Source organism: Arachis stenosperma, chromosome 2, assembly GCF_014773155.1.
Source record: "Arachis stenosperma cultivar V10309 chromosome 2, arast.V10309.gnm1.PFL2, whole genome shotgun sequence".
NCBI lineage: Eukaryota > Viridiplantae > Streptophyta > Magnoliopsida > Fabales > Fabaceae > Arachis > Arachis stenosperma.
Window position 1 is genome coordinate 58466295 of NC_080378.1, and position 26674 is coordinate 58492968.

Here is a 26674-nt window from a genome sequence, read left to right on the forward strand (position 1 = left end):
TAAAATCCATTTCGAGTGCAGGGAGGTCAGATTCCAACAGCATCAGCAGTCCTTTGTCAGCCTCCTATCAGAGTTTTGCTCAAGTCCCTCAATTTCAGCCAGAAATTACTTGAAATCACAGAAAAACACACAAACTCATAGTAAAGTCCAGAAATGTGAATTTATCATAAAAACTAATGAAAACATCCCTAAAAGTAGCGTGAACTTACTAAAAACTACCTAAAAACAATGCCAAAAAGCGTATAAATTATCCGCTCATCAATATTCTACATGATCTGTTTCAATATGAAGTTGTATTACAGCAAAGCCACATTTATGCTTTTGTTACTCTCTTGAAGAATGTTTATTACTTGACTTTCTTCTAAACTGCGAAGTGATTTTTTCGCAAATTTTCGATTCTTTTATGAACCATGTATTTTGGAGTATTTCTAATCGTGCTCTTAAGTTATGTGAGCTTTGTCTTGGATTTGGGATAGTCTTTTCTGGACACTTCATGCTTCTTCGACTCAGCTTGAATTTGTTTCAAAATAATGCGATGAATTTTCTTCTTATTGGTCCTGTTGGATTTCTTTGATACAAGGGTTATCCTTGAAGTTGTCAATGGAATTGTGTCTACCAAACTTCATTGCTTGAGTATCCTTGGTTATCTGGGATTGGATACATTCTCCTAAACCTATGAGTATTATTCTTAACATGTGTCTTTCCTTTCTGAATCTAGTATCCTTCTGAGTAGACTCAAGAATTGTTTTGATATCACGTGCGATTTATAGACGTAGTAACGCGGTGCGTTAGTTCCTTAAGACATGATATGTGTATATGGAAGGTGAAGTGGTAGGTGTACAACGCTATGAGTTGTGAGTGTTTTGTTCCTTGTAAACGGGTTTGTGGTTGTTAGGCTTGTGATTGGTGGAGTTGGGAAATTGAAGTTTTGAAGTGGGAACGAGATTTGTCAGCGAACATTATGTCGCTGTTTAAATACCAACACGCCTTGCAGCCTTTTACCACACTAATTACCACTTTGCTTTGTGAACGCCTATCTTGATTTGGACCCTATTTTGTTACCTCAAGTTTTTGTAAAGTCTTGAGATTATGTGACCTTGTGCATTGTGCCTATCTTGTAACGGCTGCCTTGCAATCACACTCCTGCCTTTGTATCTTTATGCATACGACCACCCAAGTATTTGAAAACCGTATATATGTTTATATTTTGAGATATTTTTGCTTTTTCCTCAAATGTGTTCAAGGGTGAACTGATATGAAATTTCTTTCGTTTTGTATCAATTTTCGAAGGCGAAAATTTTTATAAGGTGGGTAGAATGTAAGACCCAAAACCTTTGAAAAGTCTTATTATGATCAAGTCTCAAATCATATAGTTATTTATAGCCTTAATTTCAGAAATTATTTTATTAAAGATAATTAAGGCGAGTTTTGATTTATTGAATTCGAGATAAGTTATGATTATTATCCAATTTTAAAATTATTGGATTATTTTCTATATTCAAATTATAAAGTTGGCAGTTGTGAAATAATACAGATTTTCATATGGTTTGGATTAAATAATTAATATTTTAAAATAGTAATACTGTTGTTTTGGAAAATAAAGAATTTAAGTATATTATTTCTGATTTTTAGATTTGGGCATTTTGTTGAAAATAATTTGTAAAAGTGATGAGTAAATAGTATTTTTCTATATACAAATAGTGTTGGATTTAAATTGGATTTCAATTACTAAATTATCCCTATTTTAAGTGAAATTACTAAAATGCCCCTAACCCTAATTTTTACTCAAAAACCCTAACCCACTCATCCCTCACTCCAGCGCCGTTTCACCCCTCACCACACATCACTCATAGTTTTCCCAATACCCACGGAGAAGGAAGAAACCGTGAGCCAGCGGGAGGGAGAGAGAGGGAGGCGCATCTCATCGCCGTTCAGCTAGAAGGGAGCTGTCTACAGTGCCTCGGCGTCGCCGTTCAGTTCACCACCATGCCGCGCCGTCATCTAACCGGTCGCGTCTCACTTCCATCGCAGGGTAGACAGCACGCGTCCGAGGTCCTTGCCGCCGCCTAGGAGTCCGCCGTCAGGTCAAGTCGAAGAAGGAGGGAGGCATGGGGTCAGCGTCACGGCCAGAAGGGAGATCTGAGACATGAATAACAGAGCGGAGGGGGCCTTGCCGCCGTGCTCAGCCCTTTGCGTGCCCCGCCGCGCCTCGCCGCCAGTGCCACCGTTGTCACCATCGATGGGGGAGAGAAGGGAGAGCGCTCGGGATGGGCTGCTGCAGAAGCCTGTGCTGCCATTGTCCGCGCCGCCTGAGGATGCTGCTACCGCCGACGAGCGCCGCCGCTCTATCTGGTTCCGTGTTAACTAGCGCCACCGTGCCTGGCCGCCGGGAAATGCCATTACCGTCGCCGAAAAACACTGCCGAAAAAAGGGAACTGCGTCTCTGTGATTCTGACCGCTGGGAGTGGTTCTGTGACTTCCGGGAGCACCACCGGAGCTTCTGGCTGCTTTTGCCGTCGCTGAAAAATTTTATCGGTAAGGGTTTTACGTTGGTTCTCCTTTCCATTGAGTTTCTGGGAAGCTCATTGTCACTACATATGGTTCAGGTCATCGCTGCCGCTTGAGGTGGCTGCCGGGTTGCCACCGAGCCGGTTTGGAGACCACCGCGGTGTCGGTTCAGCAGTTTCTCCTTTGGTTCAGTAAGCGTTTCAATTTGAAAGCCCTTTAGTTACTGTTCTGTTATCTTACGTTGAGGTTTGTGGCATTAATTACTATACGATTGAGTTTCGGTTGTTGTATGTTGCGATTAGAGTTGTTGAGACTGTTGCGAAAGTGGCTTGGAACCGAGGCTTTGGCTGCCAGGATTTTGATTATCGATTTCGGGTTGAGGCGAAAAGGACTCTGTGAGACGTTTGGGTTATGGAATTGCGTTTTGAGGTAGGGGCGCTTTTCGAAAACCATATTTTGTATATTGGAATGATTACATATGGATACTGATGTGAGATGGTGTATTTGGTGATTGTATAAGCCTTATGTTATATTGATTGTCTCAAATGATTGTGGATGTCTGTTTGGCTGAATTGTTGTGCGACTTTGTGAAATGTAATGTGTTGAAGTTGATTCTTTAAAGATTCGAAATCTAAGTTTAATCCGTTGATGATTGATTTGATTTGAGTTAATTATTTTGATGATTTGAAAAGTCGAATGCACTTTTGAATTTAGCCTAGTTTGCTTTAATTGATTTGGTTTTGATAAATGATTTGTTACTGAACCGATTCTTTAAAGATTTGGAAATGAGTTAAATCGGTTGATATTAAGTTGATTTTGAAATGGTTTTCTGGAGATATGCCACTGAGGCAACTATTGGATTTATCTTGCTGTTGAATTGATTTCTGGTTTGAGCTGTTGAAAAGGATTGAGAAAACGGTTTAGTTGGGACCCGAACCGGGTGGCAAAAGTCCAAGTTTTAGGGGAGGTGCTGCCGAAATTTCTATAAAATCCTAGTCTTGCTTGTAAAGTTATTTAAAAAGGGGTTGAATTTGAGAAATTGTATTATTTGGTTTATTAAGAGAATATTTATGTTTTCAAGCTTAATTTATTTAATGAACTTTATGTGTTGAGTTCGGCTTATTTAGAAATGAACTATTTGTACAGTTTGAATCACTGAAGGAAAGAATGATGCTCTAATATTGGTTTCAATATAAAAAGGAGATTTTAGTGATTTTAAAGGAATTTAGACTTTTGATTGAGTAATCAAGTTTGAGGCATTTTGGAAGAGTTAGAAAAATGGATTTCCAAAAAGAAACCTGAAAGTGGTTTGATTCCAATGAACCGATTCCGTTTCAAATGAGTTGATTTTTGGACCGGGTTGGAACTTGTGATTTTGTATGATCGGTTTCATAATAAATTCAGTTTTATTTACTTGAACCGAGAATCTATGATTTTAAGAGTTTCAATGAATTTTAAGGAATTTATATAAGTTGACCTTCCCTAAAGACTTGGGACTCTGGCGAGAAACTTTTGTTATAAAATCCCATTGTTGGATGGGTGATTTTGAATGTTCCCAAAATGAATCTTTAACTTTCCATGGTTTTGGAAGTTTTGGAAAGAGAATGCCGAGAATGGCTTTGTTTTAAAAAGGGAACTCACTTTTAGAAAATTTGGCTTATGAGCCTGAGATGATTTGAGAAATGAGATCTTTAAAGCCAAGGCTGAAAAGAATTGAAATTTGATTTCAAAGTGAAATGGCTTGAGAAAAGTGATTTATGGCTTAAATGCCGGTTTTATGAATTTGATGATGTTGAATGGTGGAAGTGCTGTTTTGTTATGGGCCGGAATGGCTATGTATGATTATGAATATTGGCTGGTTCTGGATTGAACCGTGAGCCGGAATGGATATGTATGATATTAATTCATGGCTGATTGCCGAATGAGTTATGGGCCGTATGGCTGACTATAAAATTTTGAATTTAAGCCGGATGGCTGAGATAGATGTTGATCCATGGCTGTGACTGAATGAATATATGCTTGAGATACCTAGGCAGTAGCAAGGGTTGTGGTTCGTCCCACTTGCTCCAGGTCAGAGACTGTGACACCTGGGTAGTAGCGGTAGTAGTGGTGAATCCACTCGCTCCAGGTTGAGCTTTTAAACACCCGCCTGGGTAGTAGCTGTAGTAGTGGTTATTCCACTGGCTCTGGGTTGAGCGGGTAGTAGCAAGGGGGTTGTAGCTCAAACTTACTTGCTCTGCGATGGGTGTTTCTGTCCATGGTTAGCTACCAGGACGTGTCGGGTTGGCTATATAACCGACAGATGATATCATCAGCCACTAGGGACAGGCATGCATCACATGCATCTATGTGACATTGTTTGGGTGTGCATATTGTACTTGGTTTGCCTATGTGATTGCTTGTGATTACTTGCTACTTGTTCTACTTGCTGTAACTGTTTGTTTGTACTTGAACTTCCTATCTGTGTTTGCAACTAGGACTCTGTTGGTTTGTAGGGACTGGTTGTTAGATTGGATTGTTTGGGCCTAGGGCCGTGGTTGAATTGAGATGGACCGATGGTTGATTCCAGTTTTATGTTTCTGGTTTGGAAAACTATGAAAGGCTATTTTAGTTCAGTATGGATAAACCTTTTTGAAAGGCTTTTGATGTTTTGAGAATTGAACGGTTCCTCTTTCAGAAAAGATTTCCGACTTTACTTTTATTGTAAACTGTTGTTTTTGAAAAGTGGCATAAGACGGTTATTAATCACTGGTACGGTTTATCTTCCCGTATCCTATTACAGTAATTCCCAAAAATCCTCTACTGAGAACCCTTTCGAGGATGATGTTCTCACCCCCCTACATTTTTTCCCTTTCAGGATATGGGCGCAGAAGTCACGAAGAGTTTATTTATTTGTTATTGAGATGCTCTGTATGCTTTAGATTATTATTTTTGTACCCTCGCCTTTATCTTGATATATTCTATAAGAGGGATAGGAATTGTATTGGTTAATGTTTGTAATATTATTTATATATATGTATGTATATATATGGATGTACTCTTTATGAGTTTTTGTAAGTTGTACGATATCTAAGGACGTACGTTATCGAATGAAGTATCTTGGGAACGATGTTGTGGTAAAAAGTTTTAAACAGGCTCATATTTTAGTATTAAATAGTATAAGTGTCGTCGTAATGTCCGAGGTATCAGAGTCGCGCAACCGGAAGCGTGAGCTTTGGTAGTTAGGGTGTTACAACTTCCACCATCTCACAGGGGTTGCACTTTCGAACACACCCAGTATTATATTTATAATTAACATATAGTTCTTCAAATTTATCTCCACTAATACTCCAATATCTTCTCTTTAATCAACTCAATACACTTCACAAAATAACTCTAGTTAATCTTTTCATAGTACTCTGTAATCCTAAGTCTCCGGCTCTAAATATAAAGTAGAAACTACCTCTTTTATTTTTTCAATACACTCTCGCTCATCCCAAAAGACTAAACATTAGCTGGGGAAACTCAATTGGTAGTTACGGAGGTTTGGAAAGCTACAGGAATGGTTTGAAACTTAAAAACAACATTTTCAAAAAATAGGAAATCCACATATGCATGCCATGCCCACGTAAGCGGAATTATGAAATTTCACCATCTCGTGTACGCGAGCCCTTAGGCAGGGAAACATCCTCGTGTCACGTAGCATTACTCGCATACACGAGCCTGTCATTTGGCCCATTCTGTATACATGGGATGTCTGGGAAAAGCCTAGGGCCCGCATCGCATACATGTCCGCGTATGCATACTTGTTAGAATTTGCAAAAGTTGCTAAGTTTTAGAAAACCAGTTTGAAACTCCCAACTTCGAACGAGCATAACTTTTTCGTTAAAATTCATTTTTGGTCCGTTCTTCGAACGATATAAACTTCACAGACCCAATTTTTATTCAAAACAATTTCACAATATTTGGGAGTCTAGAAGCCAAGTTATGACCCACCAATATTAGTCAAAAATAAGCTTTTACCAAATTTTCCAAAAACTATAGTTTCCAAAATCCTCAGTCAAAATTTATACAACTGTCGCTAGAATCAATGCCAATTTGCTCTCCAAAATTCCTTAATCACTCCACACCTAATTACTCAATTTAATCCATAATTCACCTTTCATAATTATCACCATTTCTCCATCAACATCAACAACAAGCATCATTTTATATTCATCAAATCATACTCTAATATATACAACTCATTCTATCATTATACACCATTCACTTACCACAACATACCAATATCCAATTTTTTCAATTTCATTCCAAACAATCCCATAATCAAAATAACACAATTCATCATTCATCAATATATCATCATAACATGCTCATAATAAACTTAATACTTTCACCAAATTTACTAAACCTTAACAAGTTCACATAATTCATCCTATCCCATGGTCAACTAGCCAAAGTTTACGCGTAACATTACACATTATTTACAGGAAACTAAAATCATACCTTGGCCGATTTCTCTGTAAGCTCAAAACTCCGACTTTAAGATTCAAAGACTCTAAATTAACTCAAGCAAAATTCCAGCTAACAAAGCTTTGTCGCAAGAGCTCCAATTTGCCAATTCAACTCTAATTCAACATAAACTCAAGCTAGTTTATATCATTCACTCAAATTAGTACTAGGGCACACAAAATTGGAAAAGCCACAAGGGTTTAGAGTTTTCTTACCTTACCCATTGATGATTAGGGTAAAACCCAATAATTATCCAATGTTAGATTATACCTAAACCACCAAAATTACTAAAATCACTCAAAACCCAAACCAAATTCGTGAAAAAGAAGGGAATAGAGAACTAGGCACGAAATACAGAGGTACATATCACTTTGTTTCGATAGAATTAAAGATCTCAATGAGAAGAACGCGTGACAACAAATGACTCATCAATCGGAGCTCCGAATTAGAAGTTATGTGAAGTTAAAATTTGAGTTGAAAGGAGAGTTATGGTTTGAGGCTTGTTACTACTCCTCAACATGATTTAAGTGAAATGAAGGGGAAGGAGGCTGAGTTTGGCTTCTTATATATTGAGCCATGGGTCCGGTTTGGTCCCGGTCTGGCTCGTTGGCTCAAATTTGAGCCAAAATCTTTAAAATTAGTATTAAAATTCGTATTTAAATTATTTATACTTTTCTAAACTATAAAATTTAATTTCTTAATTTCTTTGAATAATATTAAGTTTATTAGCTAATTATTTATAAACTTTCTGGGATTTACATTCACCCCCTATCAACCCAAACTTCCTAATCACCAATGGAACTACACTCAGCCTCACCTTCACCAGTGTGAGGGATCTCTCAGTTGCAAAGGCATACAATACATGTAAAGAAAACATAGATAGGATGCAATTACAGCAAGTAGGACAAACAACAGATAAGCATGGCTAATTAATTAGACAAACCAAGTTAATGCACATTTAAACAAAATATACAAATGCATATAATATATGCCTGCCCTATGCCTGATGATATCATCTGTCGGTTATATAGCCAAACCCGACATGTCCTAGTAGCTAACCTTGGATAGAAATACCACCTCGCAGAGCAAGCGAGTCTGAGCTATAACCCCTCGCATACTACCTGTTTGACCTAGAGCAACTGAAATGAACCACTACTATTGCGTACTATCCAGGTGGATGTTTATGAACTCAACCCAGAGCAAGTAGAATAAACCACTACTGCTGTTACTGCCGAGGCGTCACAATCACTAACTCGGAGCAAGTGGGATGAACAATTGCTACAACCACTGCCCAGGTATCTCATTCACAAAAATTTATTCTCAATATCATTTCAATTCTTTCATATTCATTCAAAATTCATAATTAAACTGATCTCTCATCGTTCTTTTTCCTCATCTTTTACCTGGAGCATGTGGACAAAGCCTAAACCTTCGTAGTCAATAACATCATTAATCATCTCTCAATTCAATCATATTTTATTATTATTATTATTATTATTATTATTATTATTATTATTATTATTATTATTATTATTATCAATAATTAATTCTTACTCAACATTATCAATATCCCATTACTTAGCCATCACTATGCAAATCCTCTTCAATATTTCTTTAACTCATTTAACCTGTTAACACTTGTTCTAACGCATAAAAGCTTGCTAATGGACCCTAAAAAAGTGTTATAGAGGTTTGAAAAGCTAGAGAAATGGTTTAAAACTGAAAAATAAAACTTCAGCAAAGCGAGCTAGTCATGCGTACGTGATAACTTGCATCATTTACCCTTTTTAACTACACAAAAGGACCATAAAAAGAGCATATATTCATTGTTTCAATACAATTTCATGAACTAAATGATAAGTATTATGGTACATTGGTTTGAAATAGGTTTGTGTTGAATTTTAGGTGAAAAGAGCAATAAAAAGGGAAGAAAACAAGTAAAAGTTGGGTGTGTGAAGAGGGTGTGTCACCTGGAACAAACGCCACAAAAAGGAATGGGCGTGGCACGCCAAGCTGGGCATGGCACGCCAACTCATCAACCAAAAAGAAAATTCACTTGGGTGTGCCACTTGGTGTCGAAGGCGTGGCGCGCCAAGCTCTCATCATCACTTGGGCGTGCCACTTGAAGACACAGGAGTGGCATGCCAAGCTAATGGAGTTACATTAAAGTGGGCGTGCCACTTGAGCATCAAGGGCATGGCATGCCAGTACAAGTTTCCAGAGAAGAGGTCAAAGGTCTAAGCACTTTGGCGTGCCAATTAGTGTCGAAGGCGTGGCACGCTGATGAGCGGATAATTTGTACGCTTTTTGGCATTGTTTTTAGTATGTTTTTAGTATGTTTTAGTTAGTTTTTAGTATATTTTTATTAGTTTTTAGTTAAAATTCACTTTTCTGGACTTTACTATGAGTTTGTGTGTTTTTCTGTGATTTTAGGTATTTTCTGGCTGAAATTGAGGGACCTAAGCAAAAATCTGATTCAGAGACTGAAATGGACTACAGATGCTGTTGGATTTTGACCTCCCTGCACTCGAAGTAGATTTTCTAGAGCTACAGAGGCCCATTTGGCGCGCTCTCAACGTCATTGGAAAGTAGACATCCTGGGCTTTCCAGCAATGTATAATAGTCCATACTTTGCCCGAGATTTGATGGCCCAAACCGGCGTTCCAAATTAGCTCAAGAATGCCCGGCGTTAAACGCCGGAACTGGCACAAGAATGGGAGTTAAACGCCCAAACTGGCACAAAAGCTGGCGTTTAACTCCAAGAAGAGTCTCTACATGAAAATGCTTCAATGCTCAGCCCAAGCACACTCCAAGTGGGCCCGGAAGTGGATTTTTCTGTCATTTACTCATTTCTGTAAACCTTAGGCTACTAGTTCTTTATAAATAAGACCTTTTGCTATTGTATTTTCATCTTTTGATCAATTCAGATCTCTAGATCATCTTTGGATGTTTAGTTTATGGATTATTGGGAGGCTGGCCATTCGGCCATGCCTGAACCTTGTTGTTATGTATTTTCAACGGTGGAGTTTCTACACACCATAGATTAAGGTGTGGAGCTCTGTTGTACCTCGAGTATTAATGCAATTACTATTGTTCTTCTATTCAATTCAGCTTGTTCTTATTCCAAGATATTCATTCGCACTCAAGAACTTGATGAATGTGATGATTATGTGATGCTCATCATCATTCTCACTTATGAACGCGTGCCTGACAACCACTCCCGTTCTACAAGCAAACAAGGCTTGAATGTTTATCTCTTGGATTCTTTAACCAGAATCTTCGTGGTATAAGCTAGAATTGATAGCAGCATTCAAGAGAATCCGGAAGGTCTAAACCTTGTCTGTGGTATTCTGAGTAGGATTCAATGATTGAATGACTGTGACGAGCTTCAAACTCCTGAAGGCTGGGCGTTAGTGACAGACGCAAAAGAATCAATGGATTCTATTCCAACCTGATTGAGAACCGACAGATGATTAGCCGTGCCGTGACAGGGTGCGTTGAACATTTTCACTGAGAGGACGGGATTGTAGCCACTGACAACGGTGATGCCCAACATACAGCTTGCCATGGAAAGGAGTAAGAAGGATTGGATGAAGACAGTAGGAAAGCAGAGAGACGGAAGGGACAAAGCATCTCCATTCGCTTATCTGAAGTTCTCACCAATGAATTATATAAGTATCTTTATCTTTATCTTTATGTTTTATTCATATATCATCCATAACCATTTGAATCTGCCTGACTGAGATTTACAAGGTGACCATAGCTTGCTTCATACCAACAATCTCCGTGGGATCGACCCTTACTCGCGTAAGGTTTATTACTTGGACGACCCAGTTCACTTGCTGGTTAGTTGTGCGAAGTTGTGTTTATACCATGGTATTGAGCACCAAGTTTTTGGATTCATTACCGGGGATTATTTGAGTTGTGAAAAGTAGTGATCACAATTTCGTGCACCACACGCCAAGCTGTCAACTTCACTTAGGCGTGCCACTTGAAGACCAAGGCCTGGCACACCAATACTAGAAAAGGCCAAGCAAAGCTGGGCGTGCCACTTGAGACCAAAGGCGTGGCATGCCAACTCTCATGAACTACCTGGGCGTGCCACTTTAATGCTAGGCGTGGAACGCTAGATACTGGAACAAAGAGGAACTATGGGCATGGCACGCCAGACCTTGGGCGTGGCACGCCAGTTATATTTTCCAAAAAGGTGAAGAAGATTGCACTATGGGGGTGTCACGCCAGACCCTGGGTATGCCACGCCAGTACAACTTTCTAGAGACGGAGGTAGAAGGCCAAACACATGGGCGTGCCACTTGGTGTCGAAGGCGTGGTACGCCAGCTATCATTTCCCACTGGGGCGTGCCACTTGAGCCTCGGGCATGGCACGCCAGCATCATCAACCACAACAAGAAGAAGACTTGGGCGTGCCACTTGAGTTCTGGGTGTGGCACGCCAACAAAGGAACCAAGCACACAATTTGGCGTGGCACGCCAGACCCTGGGCGTGCCACGCTACTTCAATTTTCTAGAGCCAAGAGGAAGAAGAAAAAGACCTGGGTGTGCCACTTGGGCTCGAAGGCGTGGCACGCCAGGCTAACAAAGGCTTAACAAGACCCTAGGCTTGCCACTTGGACTCGAAGGCGCAACATGCCAGGGACACTAACACATGGGGCGTGCCACTTGCAGAGCTGGGCGTGGCACGCCACTTAAACGCCTATCACACGCCGAGATGGACGGTCATGTTTATTGAGTTTTCTTTTCCCTCTAATTGTAATTTCTCTTTTCTCTTTTGTATTTTCTTTATTCTAGAGCTAGGAGTAGCATAAATAACCCCTGAAAGTACTGAGAAAGGGGTTGTTGAGTAGTAGTTTCGTTGGAGTATAGTTAGATTTACTTTTCATCTCTTCCATCTCTTGTACTTTTCTCTTAAGCTATGAGTAGCTAAATTCCCTCTCATTGAGAGAGGGAGCTCTGTTGTACTTGATGGATTAATGATAGTAAATTTCTTCTTCTCTTCATCTTTTCTTTGATTTGCTAGAAGGAATTTTGTTCTTCACACTAGTGTTCAATCATCTTGGGAAAGAGGTTGAATGCAAAATGAGTTTCTTGGGAACCTTGGAAAAGGAAACATGAAACCATGCTTGAAATCCCTTCTCACACTTGAGTAGAATATGGATTTTGGTGATTGGATATGGTGACATATAATCCACCCATTACTTGGACCCATGATGATGTGTGATATAATCAGGGACCAAGTATATCTCTCTTCATTGGCAATTAGACCAAGGAATTGGCTGATTATCAATATTTGAGAGATTTAGTCACCAAGGAATTGGGGCTCAATCAATCATGATTGCCAAGAGGTCAATGAGTTGCATGATTAAAGATGAGATGAGCTGGATTTAATCCAAAGAGAATAACATCTCCTGATCTCAATGAATTTCCCCTATTTTTATCTTCCACATTCTTTATAGCTTTCTTTACAATTCTGTCAATCCCCATTCCCATTTACAATTAAGTCATTTATATTTTTACACTTTACATTATTGCCATTTCTTTTTCTGCACTTTACTGCTTCTCTTTACTTTTGAGTCATTTACTTTCCTACCCATTTACAATTCTGTAATCACACTCTATATTCTTCAGCTTGACTAATTTACCCATTGATTAAAATTGCTCAAATTTACCAATCTATGTGGATACGATCCCACTCCACTGTGGGTTATTACTTGACGACAATTTTGTTGCGCTTGCCAAAAGAACAGATTCATCATTCATTATATGTGGGTAGTAAAATCCGACTGATCAAGTTTTATGGTGGCGTTGCCGGGGATTGGTTTGAATTTGACAATGAGTAAATTGATGGGAAGCTAGATTAAGCATTTTAATTACCTTGTTATTACTTTCTTAGTTCTTTAATTTTTGCCTTTTCTATTTTGTTTATTTTTTACTTTGCTCATTTTAGTTATTCATTGTTCATATTTCCATTTATTTTACTGCTCCATTAACTGTTTGATTAATTACATCAACCAAACTAAGCACTAATCTTAACAAGATTTTTTTTATTCACTTGTCTTCTGCTTGCTGCTGTTGAATGTATGACAGGTAGAAGGGGAGAAACTTCATCCTCCTTCGATAGTGAACCTGAGAGGACCTTCCTTAGATTAAGGAGGGAAGCAAGAGACAAAGGCATAGTTGAAACCATGTGAAACCAGCAATAGTTTCTCAAAATTGGAAGTTGCCATAGCACAATTGTCAGCACAACTTACTAGAACTATCTCCACTGTTCTTGAGAGACAACTACAAGCAAAAAGAAAGATAGATGCAAACTAAGAAGAGTTCAGATCCAACATAAAGAATCAAGGGGCAGCAATTTCAAAATTGGAAGCACAAGTAGGGAGCTTGTCTAAACAAATACCAATGCCTATACATACATTTCTCAATGATACCATGGCCAACACAAGAAGGGAATGTAAGGCCATCACACTAAGAAGTGGAAGAGTTGTAGAAGAAGTAATCCCAGGCCAAAGCGACCAAGAAGAAGAAGGTGCAAGGGAACCTGAAACTAAGGAAGAAAAGACCCCTGCACCATCCTCACCAAAGCAAGTCCTAAAGCCTTATGTGCCCAAGGCACCCTATCTACAAAGACTGAAGAAGGATGGAAAAAATAGCCAGTTCTCTAGATTCCTAGAAATCTTCTAGAAGCTCCAGATCAACATACCTTTTGCTGAGGCACTAGAGCAAATGCCACTTTATGCCAAATTTTTAAAGGAGCTCATGACAAGGAAGAGGAATTGGGGAGAGAATGAGACTGTAGTGCTCACTGAGGAGTGTAGTGCCATAATACAAAAGAAGCTTCCGCAGATACTGAAAGATCCTGGGAGCTTCCGAATCCCCTTTATCATTGGGGATATAAACATGAAAAAGGTACTATGTGATCTAAGAGCCAGCATCAACCTCATGTCCTTGGCTATGATGAAGAGGGTGAGAATAGAAGAGGCCAAGCCAACAAGAATGTCACATCAATTGGATGACAGAACATTTAAATTTCCCCATGGTGTAGTAGAGGATTTGTTGGTGAAAGTGGGAGAGTTCATCTTTCCAGCTAATTTTGTTGTGCTTGATATGGAAGAATAGGCCAACACATTAATCATTATAGGAAGACCATTCTTAGCTACTGATGGGGTCATAATTGATGTTCAAAAAGAGGAGATAGTCTTAAGATTGCATGAAGAGAAGATGGTCTTCAATGTCTTCAAGGCCATGAACTACCCTAAGGAAGCCATTGGTGAATGCATGATGGTAGATACAATTGAAAACTTAGTTCAAGGAGTCCTAGAGGAAGAACAATGTGAAGAAATCAAAGAGCAAGATCAACAAGTCTCATGTGGTGAGCCACCACTGGAGATTATGGATGAACCAATCATGATGGACAAGAGAAGCAAAATGGAAGTGGAGGCACCAAAGTTGGAGTTGAAAACTCTGCCTTCAAACTTGAAATATGCTTACTTGGGTAACAACAAAACATATCCAGTGATCATCAACTCAATTTTGAATGAGCAACAAGAAGAGGAGCTAACCCAAGTGCAAAAACAACATAAAGATGTCATTGGATGGACACTTGCAGACTTAAAAGGGATCAGCCCTTTAATGTGCATGCACAAAATCCTACTTGAGGAAGGTACAAAGCCCTCAAGACAGTAACAGAGAAAGCTAAACCCAACAATGAATGAAGTTATCCAAAAAGAGGTGTTGAAACTTTAGCAAGCAGGGGTGATTTACCCTATCTCAGACAGCCCTTGGGTGAGCCCTGTCCAAGTGGTTCCTAAGAAGGGGGGGATCACTGTTATACCAAATGAGAAGAATGAATTGATACCTACACGAATAGTGACTGGTTGGCGTATGTGCATTGATTATAGGAAGGTCAATGAAGCCACCAAGAAGGATCACTTCCCCCTACCTTTCATGGACCAAATTCTAGAAAGACTCGCAAGACATGAATATTACTACTTCTTGGACGGTTACTCTGGCTACAACCAAATAGCTCTAGACCCCAAGGACCAAGAGAAAACTTCATTTACCTGTCCCTATGGAGTCTTTGCTTATAGGAGAATACCCTTTGGATTGTGCAATGCACCTGTAACATTCCAAAGGTGCATTGATGAGCGGATAATTTATACGCTTTTTGGCATTGTTTTTAGTATGTTTTAAGTATATTTCAGTTAGTTTTTATTATATTTTTATTTTTTTTTTAAAATTCACTTTTCTGGACTTTACTATGAGTTTGTGTGTTTTTCTGTGATTTCAAGTATTTTCTGGCTGAAATTGAGGGTCATGAGCAAAAATTTGATTCAGAAGCTGAAAAGGACTGCAGATGCTGTTGGATTCTGACCTCCCTGCACTCGAAGTGGATTTTCTGGAGCTACAAAAGCCCAATTGGTGCGCTCTTAATGGCGTTGGAAAGTAGACATCCTGGGCTTTCCAGCAATGTATAATACTCCATACTTTGCCCGAGATTTGATGGCCCAAACCGGCTTTGCAAATCAGCTTCAGAATTCCCAGCGTTTAACGCCGGAACTGGCATAAAAATTGGAGTTAAACGCCCAAACTGGCATAAAAGCTAGCGTTTAACTCCAGAAAAAGTCTCTACACATGAAAGCTTCAATGCTCAGCCCAAGCACACACTAAGTCGACCCCGGAAGTGGATTTTTACGTCATTTACTCATTTATGTATACCCTAGGTTACTAGTTCACTATTAATAGAATCTTTTGACATTGTATCTACACCTCATGACACTTTACACGTTTCTCATTGTATCTTCTATGGCATGAGTCTCTAAACCCCATGGTTGGGGGTGAGGAGCTCTGCTGTGTCTTGATGGATTAATGCAATTACTACTATTTTTCATTCAATCATACTTGCTTCCATTCTAAGATATCACTTGTTCTTAAACCTGATGAATGTGATGATCCGTGACACTCATCATCATTCTCAACTATGAATGTGTGCCTGACAACCACCTCCATTCTACCTTAGATTGAGTAGATATCTCTTGGATTCCTTAATCAGAATCTTCGTGGTATAAGCTAGAATTGATGGCGGCATTCAAGAGAATCCGGAAGGTCTAAACCTTGTCTATGGTATTCTGAGTAGGATTCAAGGATTGAATGACTGTGACGAGCTTCAAACTCCTGAGGGCTGGGCGTTAGTGACAGACGCAAAAGAATCACTGGATTCTATTCCAACCCGATTGAGAACCGACAGATGATTAGTCGTGCTGTGACAGAGTGCGTTGAACATTTTCACTGAGAGGATGGGAGGTAGCTATTGACAATGGTGAAACCCTACATACAGCTTGCCATGGAGGGAGTCTTGCGTGCTTGAAGAAGAAACAGTAGGAAAGCAGAAATTCAGAAGATAGAGCATCTCCAAAACCTCAACCTGTTCCCCATTACTGCAAAACAAGTACTTATTTCATGTTCTTTTGCTTTTTACAATCAACCCTGATAATTATTGATATCCTGACTAAGAGTTACAAGATAACTATAGCTTGCTTCAAGCCGACAATCTCCGTGGGATCGACCCTTACTCACGTAAGGTATTACTTGGACGACCCAGTGCATTTGCTGGTTAGTTGTGCAGGATTGCAGAAGTGTGATTGCAATTTTGTGCACCAAGTTTTTGGCGCCGTTGCAGGGGATTGTTTGAGTTTGGACAACTGACGGTCTATCTTGTTGCTTAGATTAGGACTGTTTTATTTTTGTTGGTTTAGAGTCTTTTATTTGAGTTTAGTTTCATATTTTAAGTTTGGTGTCAATTGCATGTTTATGTTCTTCTTGCATTTTTCGAATTTGCATGTCCTTAGTCCTTTCTTGATCCTTAAAAATTCTAAGTTTGGTGTCATCTTTGTGTTTTCCTTTAAATTTTCGAAAATTTGTGTTTGATTTTCTAAAAATTTTAAGTTTGGTGTCATTTTGTTGTTTTTCTCTTTCCTCATTTCAAAATCAAATCTTTTTCAAAATAATTTTCAATCATATATTTTCAATTGCTAATTCCAAAATCTTTTTAATTAACTAATTGATTTAGTTTTCAATTTGCTTTGATCTTATTTTCTTTTAGTTTTCGAAATTTGATTTTTTTTCATTTGTTTTATTTTATTATTTTCGGTCAAATAAAAAAAAGAAAAAAATTTACTTTACTTGTGAATTCATATCATATTCCCTTTCTCCATCATGGACTTAAGTGGAATTGAACAGTCCAGAAGGACTCTGGGGTCATATGCTAACCCCATTACAGCTGCATATGGGAGTAGTATCTGTATACCTCCCATTAAAGCAAGCAGCTTTGAGCTAAATCCTCAACTCATTATCATGGTGCAGCAAAATTGCCAGTATTCTGGTCTTCCACAAGAAGAACCTACTGAGTTTCTGGCACAATTCTTACAACTTGCTGACACAGTACGTGATAAAGAGGTAGATCAGGATGTCTACAGATTATTACTGTTTTCATTTGCTGTAAAAGATCAAGCTAAGAGGTGGTTGAATAACCAACCTACAGCATGTGATGACAAGTCATCATATACCCATTTTTCAAGCTAATTTCACTTGTTTTGTTAGCATTTATGCACTTTCTTGTATCCTAAGTAAGTGATTTGGAGTGAAAATGCATAACTTCTTTAAATCAAGCAACCACCCTGAAATTAATGTTAAATCATGAGGTTTAAGCTAATTTTAATTGAATTTTAATTGATTTATAAGCCTCTTGAATTTAGTGATACTTGGAGTGGTTGTTTTGATTTATTATAGGTGAAGAAAAGAAAAGAAAAGGAAAAGCGTGGCCTAAGAAGTGTAGCCCAAGGAAAGGAAAGTGTGGCAAAAGAGAGAAGAAGCGTGCCGCATGCAAAGGGGGAGGCAACATTGCCCTCCACAAGGGCACACTGCCCTCTAGGAGGGCAACATAAGAGAACCAAGAAGAGAAGGCAACTCTGCCCTGCCCACTACAAGGGCAGAGCACAAAATGTGCCTTGGAACCAAGAGGAAGAGAACCTTGCCCTGCCCTCCACAAGGGCAGTATCGGGCTCACCAAGGGAGAAATTCAAAGGAAAAATGTCACCCATGCATGCCACAAGAATCGAACACGGAACAAGGAAGAAGCAAGGAACTAAGGTTGAGTGCCGTGCCAAGAAACCAAGGAAATTAATGAAGCGTGTGCGTCCGCCCAGGTTCGAACACGGGAATGCATTTTGGAAACACTACCCTGCCCTCCGCGAGGGCAGGGCAGCATTTGGTTGGTGCACAAATCTGGCGCACCACACACATTTCTGGCGCACCAAATCCCTCCCCTAGCAGCACCAGCGCGCACCACAGCGATCCTGGCAGCACCAATTTTTTCTGCCCTGCCCTCCGCGAGGGCAGGGCAGCATCCTATGCACCAAGGAAAATTCTGGCGCACCAATTCTTGATTCTGGCAGCACCAAGCACGCACCGTGGCAATTCTGGCGCACCAAATTTTTCCTGCCCTGCCCTCGGCGCGGGCAGGGCAGCGTTTCGCGCATCAAGCTCGATCAAGGCCGCACCAACAACGCACCAAACTCCAAATCCTGCCCTGCCCTCCACAAGGGCAGGGCAGCCTCCTGGGAGCAACTTTTCATGGGCCGAAAATTCAAATTAAAACCCCATTTTAATTCATTTCTTCACCAATTCAAAAGCCCATCCAAATCCAAAAATCCAAGAATAGAAAGTGTATAAATAGGAGTTAGTTTGATGTAATTAGGACCTTTACTTTGAGCTTTAAACTTTTGACTTTTATTTTTGAAGCTTTTGAATACTCTTGGTGACTCCACCGAGATTTCAGAGAATTGGAGAGGAGAATTGATCTCTCTTCTTCCTCATTCTTGCTTGAGCACTTCTAATCTTCTGTTTCTGAGTTTTGGGTGTGAGAAATTGAGGAAATTCTGTCTCAATTCCCATTCAAACTCTCTTTAACTCTTTTCTGCATAATTCAATTCAATTTAAATTTCCTTTACTGCTTCCTCTTCTAATTCTTGTCAATTGCTTTGTTAACTTGGATCTAGGAAGGCAAATAGGGATCTAGGCTCTGCTACCTAGTCTCTTGAGACCTGAGACCCAATTTTGCTTTTGGTTCTTCTGTTAACCTTGCTGCACTTTAATTTCCTATTCTGTTTAAATTTCTGTTTTATCTAAATTCATCTTCTACTTAATTGATTGCTGCAATTTACTTCTTCTTTGTTTAGATCCTGCAATCCCATTCCTCAATTCCCTTTTATATTCAAGCAATTTACATTCCTTGCCATTTAAGTTACTACAATTTACATTTCTTGCACTTTAAGTTTCAGTCATTTAGTTTCTTGTTCTTTAAGATTCAGTCCATTTTACCTTCCTGTTCTTTAATTTACTGCAAATTCCCCTCTCCCTTTACATTTATTGTCATTTACTTCCTGCTAAACACAAATCACTCAACCAATACTTGATTCGCTTGACTAAATCAACCACTAAACTAAAATTGCTCAATCCTTCAATCCCTGTGGGATCGACCTCACTCATGTGAGTTATTATTACTTGATGCGACCCGGTACACTTGCCGGTGAGTTTTGTGTTGGATCGTTTTCCACACATCAAGTTTTTGGCGCCGTTGCCGGGGATTGAAATAGATTGACAATGATTAAGTGAAGTGGAGGTCTAGATTAAGCATTTTTTTTCTTTTCTGTTATTCTAATTCTTACTAACACACTAACTGTTTGAATTTTTGCTTAAACTAACTAAAACCTCATTCTAGCAATAGATTGAAGTTTTATTAATTTTCTGGGTCTGTGTGTTTATTGTTGTGTGTTTGTATGTCAGGTACAGGAAGATCTTCCCCTATCCTCTCTGAAATTGATCAAAGAACTCTTCGGAGAATAAGAAGAGCCGAAAGAGGGAAGAACGTTGTTGGAGAAGAAGAATCTGAGGAGGAATTCCAAGAAATGGAAGGAGATACTAATCAACCAGGAGAAGGAGCCAACAATAATCAACAACAGAGAAGAGTCTTGGCTTCATACACATTTGCAAATGCTAGGCATTGTGGGAGTAGCATTCTTCCTCCCAATGTCAATGCAAACAATTTTGAACTCAAGCCACAACTCATCACTCTGGTTCAAAACAATTGTTCTTTTGGAGGAGGGCCTTTGGAGGATCCAAATCAACATTTGTCTACTTTCTTGAGAATCTGTGACACAGTGAAAATAAATGGTGTACCCCCTGATAGCTACAAGTTGTTGCTCTTCCCATTTTCTCTCAGAGACAAAGCCACTCAATGGCTAGAGACCTTTCCAAAAGAAAGCATCAACACTTGGGATGACTTGGTGAGCAAGTTCCTTGCCAAATTTTATCCCCCTCAAAGAATCCTAAGATTGAAGACTGAGGTTCAAACGTTCACTCAAATGGAGGCTGAAAACTTATATGAAGCATGGGAAAGATATAAGGCTCTATTGAGGAAATGTCCACCAGAGATGTTCACTGAATGGGATAAGTTACAAAATTTCTATGAAGGACTCACTCTTAAAGCTCAAGAAGCTCTTGATCACTCTGCCGGAGGCTCTTTACAGCTCATGAAAACCACAGAGGAAGCTCGAAACCTCATTGATATGGTGGCCAACAACCAATATTTCTTTGCTCATCAAAGACAACGCCAACCATCACAGAGAAGAGGAGTAATGGAGTTGGAAGGAGTTGATTCAATTCTAGCTCAGAACAAGATGATGTAGCAGCAGATTCAACAACAATTTGAGCAAATGGCTAAGAGAATTGATGGCTTGCAAGTGGCAGCAGTGAGCACCACAAGCCAATCTCCAACCACTTGGATGCAAAGTGAAGAAACTCAAGAAGAGCAACAGCAAGAGCAAGTCCAATACATGCACAACCAAAATCCTGGAACAAATAAAGTTTATGGAGATACTTACAATCCATCTTGGAAGAACCATCCCAACCTCAGATGGGGAGACAACCATAATCAAAACCAACAACCATGGCAAAGAAACGCAAGTCAGAACAATTGGAAAAACACAAACAACCCCCAGCCAAACACTAGTCAAAATACATACAGAAAACCACAAAACAACTACCCCAATTCTAACCAATACCCACCCAATAACCACCCAACTAACCAAAACACCTATCATCATCCATCAACACCCCAAAATCAACCCATCTCACAAGACTCACAGAGAATCACCAATCTAGAGCTGCTCATGGAGAAACTGATGAAGAACCAAGAATTGACAACAAAGAACCAAGAAGCCTCCATGAAGAACCTAGAGAGGCAGATTGGACAAATCTCCAAGAAGATTTCTGTTGAAAAACCATCAAGTTCACTACCTAGTGACACCATTCCCAACCCAAAGGAAGAATGCAAGGTCGTGCAACTAAGAAGCGGAAAAGTGTTAACAGATGGTAACCAAGGGTCAACCAAGCATAATGACACTGAGCCAACAAAGAATGATGAAGCCATCAACAAGGACATGATGACCAAGAATGTCCCAGAAAAACTCACAGAGGAAGACAACAAACCACAGAATTTGAAGAAAGGAAAGAAGATCCTGGAAGAACAAATTCCAAAACAACATCAAGTGGAGAAGAGCTCAACACCACCATTACCTTATCCACAGAGATTTCACAAGGAAACAAAAGATCAGCATTTCCACAAATTTCTTGAGACTTTTAAGAAGTTGGAGATTAACATACCCTTAGCTGAAGCATTGGAGCAAATGCCCTTATATGCCAAGTTCTTAAAGGAGCTCATCAACAAGAAAAGAGATTGGAATGAGAAGGAAACGGTGATGCTTAGTGAGGAATGCAGCGCCGTGCTCCAAAAAGGAATCCCCCCAAAACTTAAAGATCCGGGGAGTTTTGTAGTGTCATGCACTATAGGCAAACTATCCTTGGACAAAGCTCTCTGTGATCTTGGAGCTAGTATTAACTTAATGCCCTTGTCCATGATGAAGAAGCTTGCCATAGAAGAACTCAAACCCACCAGGATGTCACTAGTCATGGCAGACAGATCCATCAAGACACCAAATGGAATTGTGGAAAATTTGCTAGTAAAGGTTGGAGAGTTTATCTTCCCTGCAGACTTCGTAATCCTAGACACCGATGAGGAAGGCAACAATTCAATCATCTTGGGCAGACCATTTCTAGCAACTGCAAGAGCCATTATAGATGTAGAAAAAGGAGAAATGATTTTTAGAGTACACAATGAGCAAATGATCATCAATGTTTTTAAGTCAATGCAACACCCTCCCGAATAGGAAGATCATTTGAGGGTGGATATGATAGAGAGCCTGGTGGAAGAAATATTAGACATTGATCAGCATGAGCAAGAAAAAGACAATCAAGAAACAATAGAGGAACATGTGGCTGAAGCTTTCATAAACAAAGAGGTGGAACCAAGCCAAGAAGAGGTGCAAAAGCAAGAACTAAAGCCATTACCTTCTCATCTCAAATATGCATTTCTTGGCACTTCAGAAAGCCTCCCGGTGATCATCAATTCGTCCTTGACAAAGAAAGAAGAAGGAGAGCTTCTTGATGTTCTCAGAGCTCACAAGGATGCTTTAGGGTGGACCATTGATGACCTGAAAGGCATCAGCCCTACAGTATGCATGCATAAGATTCTTTTGGAGGACAATTCCAAAGCAGTAATTCAACCTCAGAGAAGACTCAACCCTGCAATGAAGGAAGTCGTCCAGAAGGAAGTAATGAAATTGTGGAATGCAGGAATCATATATCCTATTTCCGATAGCTCATGGATAAGCCCAGTCCAAGTGGTACCAAAGAAAGGTGGAATGACAGTCATTATTAATGAGAAGAGTGAACTCATTCCCTCCAGAACTGTGACAGGGTGGAGAATGTGTATTGACTATAGAAGGTTGAATGATGCCACACGCAAAGATCACTTCCCACTTCCCTTCATTGATCAAATGCTTGAAAGGTTGGCTGGCCATGCTTATTATTGCTTCCTGGATGGCTATTATGGGTATAATCAGATAGTGGTGGATCCAAAAGACCAAGAAAAGACTTCATTCACATGCCCAGTTGGAGTTTTTGCCTATAGAAGAATGCCATTCGGATTATGCAATGCCCCAGCCACTTTTCAAAGGTGTATGCTTTCCATTTTCTCAGATATGGTTGAAAAGTTTTTAGAGGTTTTCATGGATGACTTCTCTGTTTTTGGTGATAATTTCAATACTTGCCTAAACCATCTAACTCTTGTTTTGAAACGGTGCCAAGAAACTAATTTGGTTTTGAATTGGGAGAAGTGCCATTTCATGGTACCTGAGGGGATTGTTCTTGGTCATAAAGTTTCAAGAAGAGGAATAGAGGTTGACAAGGCAAAAGTGGAAATAATAGAAAAACTCCCTCCACCAACTAATGTGAAATCTGTTAGAAGTTTCTTGGGGCATGCAGGTTTTTATAGAAGGTTTATCAAAGATTTTTCTAAAATAGCCAAACCTTTGAGTAACCTTTTGATGATTGATCAACCTTTTGTTTTTGATAAAAATTGCCAGCATGCTTTTGAAACTTTAAAACATAAACTCACAACAGCACCAATTATCACACCCCCGGATTGGAACTTACCATTTGAACTCATGTGTGATGCAAGTGAAATTGCAATTGGTGCTGTACTTGGACAGAAGAAGGGAAACTTGCATCATGTCATATATTATGCAAGTAAAGTATTGAATGAAGCTCAAAAAAATTACACTACAACAGAGAAGGAATTGTTAGCTGTAGTCTATGCATTTGATAAGTTCAGATCATACTTGATAGGATCTAAAATTGTGGTTTATACTGATCATGCTGCTCTCAAGTATTTGATGTCAAAACAGGATGCTAAACCAAGACTTATCAGGTGGATTCTACTCTTACAAGAATTTGATATTGAGGTAAGGGACAGGAAAGGCACTGAAAATCTAGTTGCTGATCATTTGTCAAGGCTGCCACCAGAAACAATTCAAAAGGCTTCATTACCTGTGAATGAAAGCTTCCCAGATGAACATCTTATGCTGATCCAACAAACACCATGGTTTGCTGATATAGCAAACTACAAAGTAGGGAGAAAGATACCACAAGAATTCACTAAGCAGCAAGTGAGGAAACTAATCAATGAAGCAAAGAAGTTCTTGTGGGATGAACCCTATCTGTTCAGAAGGTGCTCTGATGGAATAATCAGGAGATGTATTCCTGAAAGTGAAATAAGAGATATATTATGGCATTGCCATGGCTCAGCTTTTGGTGGACATTTTGGTCCAGAAAGAACAGCAGCAAAGATACTACAAAGTGGGTTCTATTGGCCAACCATCTTCAAAGATGCCAGGGAGTTTGTCCACCAATGTAATGAATGCCAAAGAGCAGGAGGACTAACAAGGAGGAACGAGATGCCACAGAACTTCATTTTGGAAGTAGAATTGTTTGATCTATGGGGCATTGATTTCATGGGACCCTTTCCCCCTTCTTATTCATTTAGATACATCTTGGTAGCAGTGGAGTATGTTTCAAAATAGGTGGAAGCCATAGCCACAACTACCTGTGATGCACAAATTGTCCTTCAATTCCTCAAGAAGCACATTTTTACTAGATATGGAGTACCCAAGGGTCTCATCAGTGATGGTGGTGGTCATTTTTGCAATAGACAAATGGAGAAACTTCTCCACAAATATGGAGTTGTTCATAAGGTAGCCACGCCATATCACCCTCAAACTAATGGGCAGGCAGAATTAGCAAACAGGGAACTGAAGAAGATCCTAGAAAAAACAGTTGGCAGCACAAGAAAGGATTGGGCTAGGAAGTTGGAAGATGCACTCTGGGCATACAGAACAGCTTTTAAAACTCCTATTGGGAAGTCCCCATTTCAACTGTTATATGGCAAATCTTGTCATCTCCCTGTAGAGCTTGAGCACAAAGCCTTTTGGGCCACCAAACTTCTAAATTTGGATTCTGAAGCAGCAGGAGAGAAAAGATTGTTGCAGCTGAATGAGCTAGATGAGTTTAGGCTAGAAGCCTATGAAAATACCAATATATACAAGGAGAAAGCTAAGAGATGGCATGACAGGAAGATTTTGAAGAAAGAATTCAAACCTGGACAACAAGTACTCCTGTATAACTCACGGCTCAAGATATTCCCTGGCAAGCTTAAGTCTAAGTGGACTGGTCCATACTTGGTGACTAAGGTTTTTCCTTATGGGAGTATTGAATTGCTAGATGAAGCAACAAAGAGTCGGTTTACAGCAAATGGTCATAGAGCAAAACTGTATCTGGGGGGGCAATGGAACAAAGAAAAGGAGGTTCAGAACCTAAATCCCCCTTGAAGCAAAGATGAAGATGTCAAGCTAGTGACAATAAAAGAGCGCTTGTTGGGAGGCAACCCAACCTGAGGTAGTTTTCTTTTTCATAGCTTTTTCAATAAAAATGTTGAATAATTGGTATGGATTGCAAGGAGCTAAGTTTGGTGTTGCACACCAAAACAATTTAAGGGATAATGAAAGATTCTAAGTTTGGTGTTCCACCAAAAATATCATTTAAAAACACATTCTCACCTCTTGCATGATTCTAGCTCCAAGCAACCAAACACATTATTCAACTGTTAATTGCTCTCTAGCTTTAATTTCATTAACCTTTAGCAAGAACACAAGGTTTTACATATGGTTAAAACTGTTGCATAAGAGGCAGTGGCAAACAATTAAGTTTGGTGTTCCCACACCAAAATCAATCCAGGAACCACACTCAGTTTATACATACTAACCATATACTTAAGCGCTTGAGAAGCAAGCAACTTTGAGGATTATGCAGGACATGAGTCAACAATTGAAGACATTATGCATCTTAACTCAAAGAGAACACAACAGAAGGAAAAATCAAAGGGCTGCAACTTCAAAGGTTGTATCTAAAACTTAATCCTTGCTGCTATGAAAAGTTTTGGATCTGGAAACCATTGTATGTCTTGCAAAAGTGTTTATCTAGTTGCAAGTGAAATTGTTTGCTAAAAATGCTAAGTCTGCACAATGCTTGTTATCCATCACTTAGATTTAAATATTGTTTTGTTTCCCATATGCTTAAATAAAAGAGTTTGGTTTGAATTGAAAAGTGAAATATCCAATGTTGCATAAGTATGAATGGAAGTTGGTGGTGGTATATGTGTTTGATTAAATGCATAACTCATGAAATAATTGTTGCATAATATCATTCTCATTCAATTGTGAGTTAGCTTGCTGTTACAAAGACTCTTATCAAGAATGAAAAAGCCCTTGGTAACAAAAACAGAAAGAAAAGGGAAAGAAAAAGCCAAAATGGCAAGAAAAACAAAGAATAAAGGTTGGACACCAATAGCTTGGACCTTAGGACATATGCCTGTGGTGTTCTTGTACTAAGATCTGCTTGGATGAGTAAATTCTAAGGGGTATTTTAAAACCCGGTCACTTAGATCAACTGATTTGGGATGGCCAATTGAAAATCCACAATAAAGAGCAACTTAGATACAAAACATTTAGTTATCCAAAGAGATGCTGGGCATCAATGATCCTAGGAAGAATTAATGAGCCATGTGTCTGTGGTGGAAAGATGTTGAGCAAAAGAAAAGAAAATAAAGCCAAAGGCTATGCTGCAGCATTTGACACCCAACCTCTAAA

General features: G+C 39.4%; 1 protein-coding gene across 1 annotated transcript; it reads left to right on the forward strand.

Annotated features, from left to right (window-relative positions):
- The first annotated feature begins 13742 nt into the window (after window positions 1–13742).
- Window positions 13743–14135, forward strand: LOC130962915 (uncharacterized). Its single transcript, XM_057889070.1, has one exon. It carries the CDS (start codon window positions 13743–13745, stop codon window positions 14133–14135), a length of 393 nt encoding a protein of 130 aa, XP_057745053.1.
- Window positions 14136–26674: the final 12539 nt, after the last annotated feature.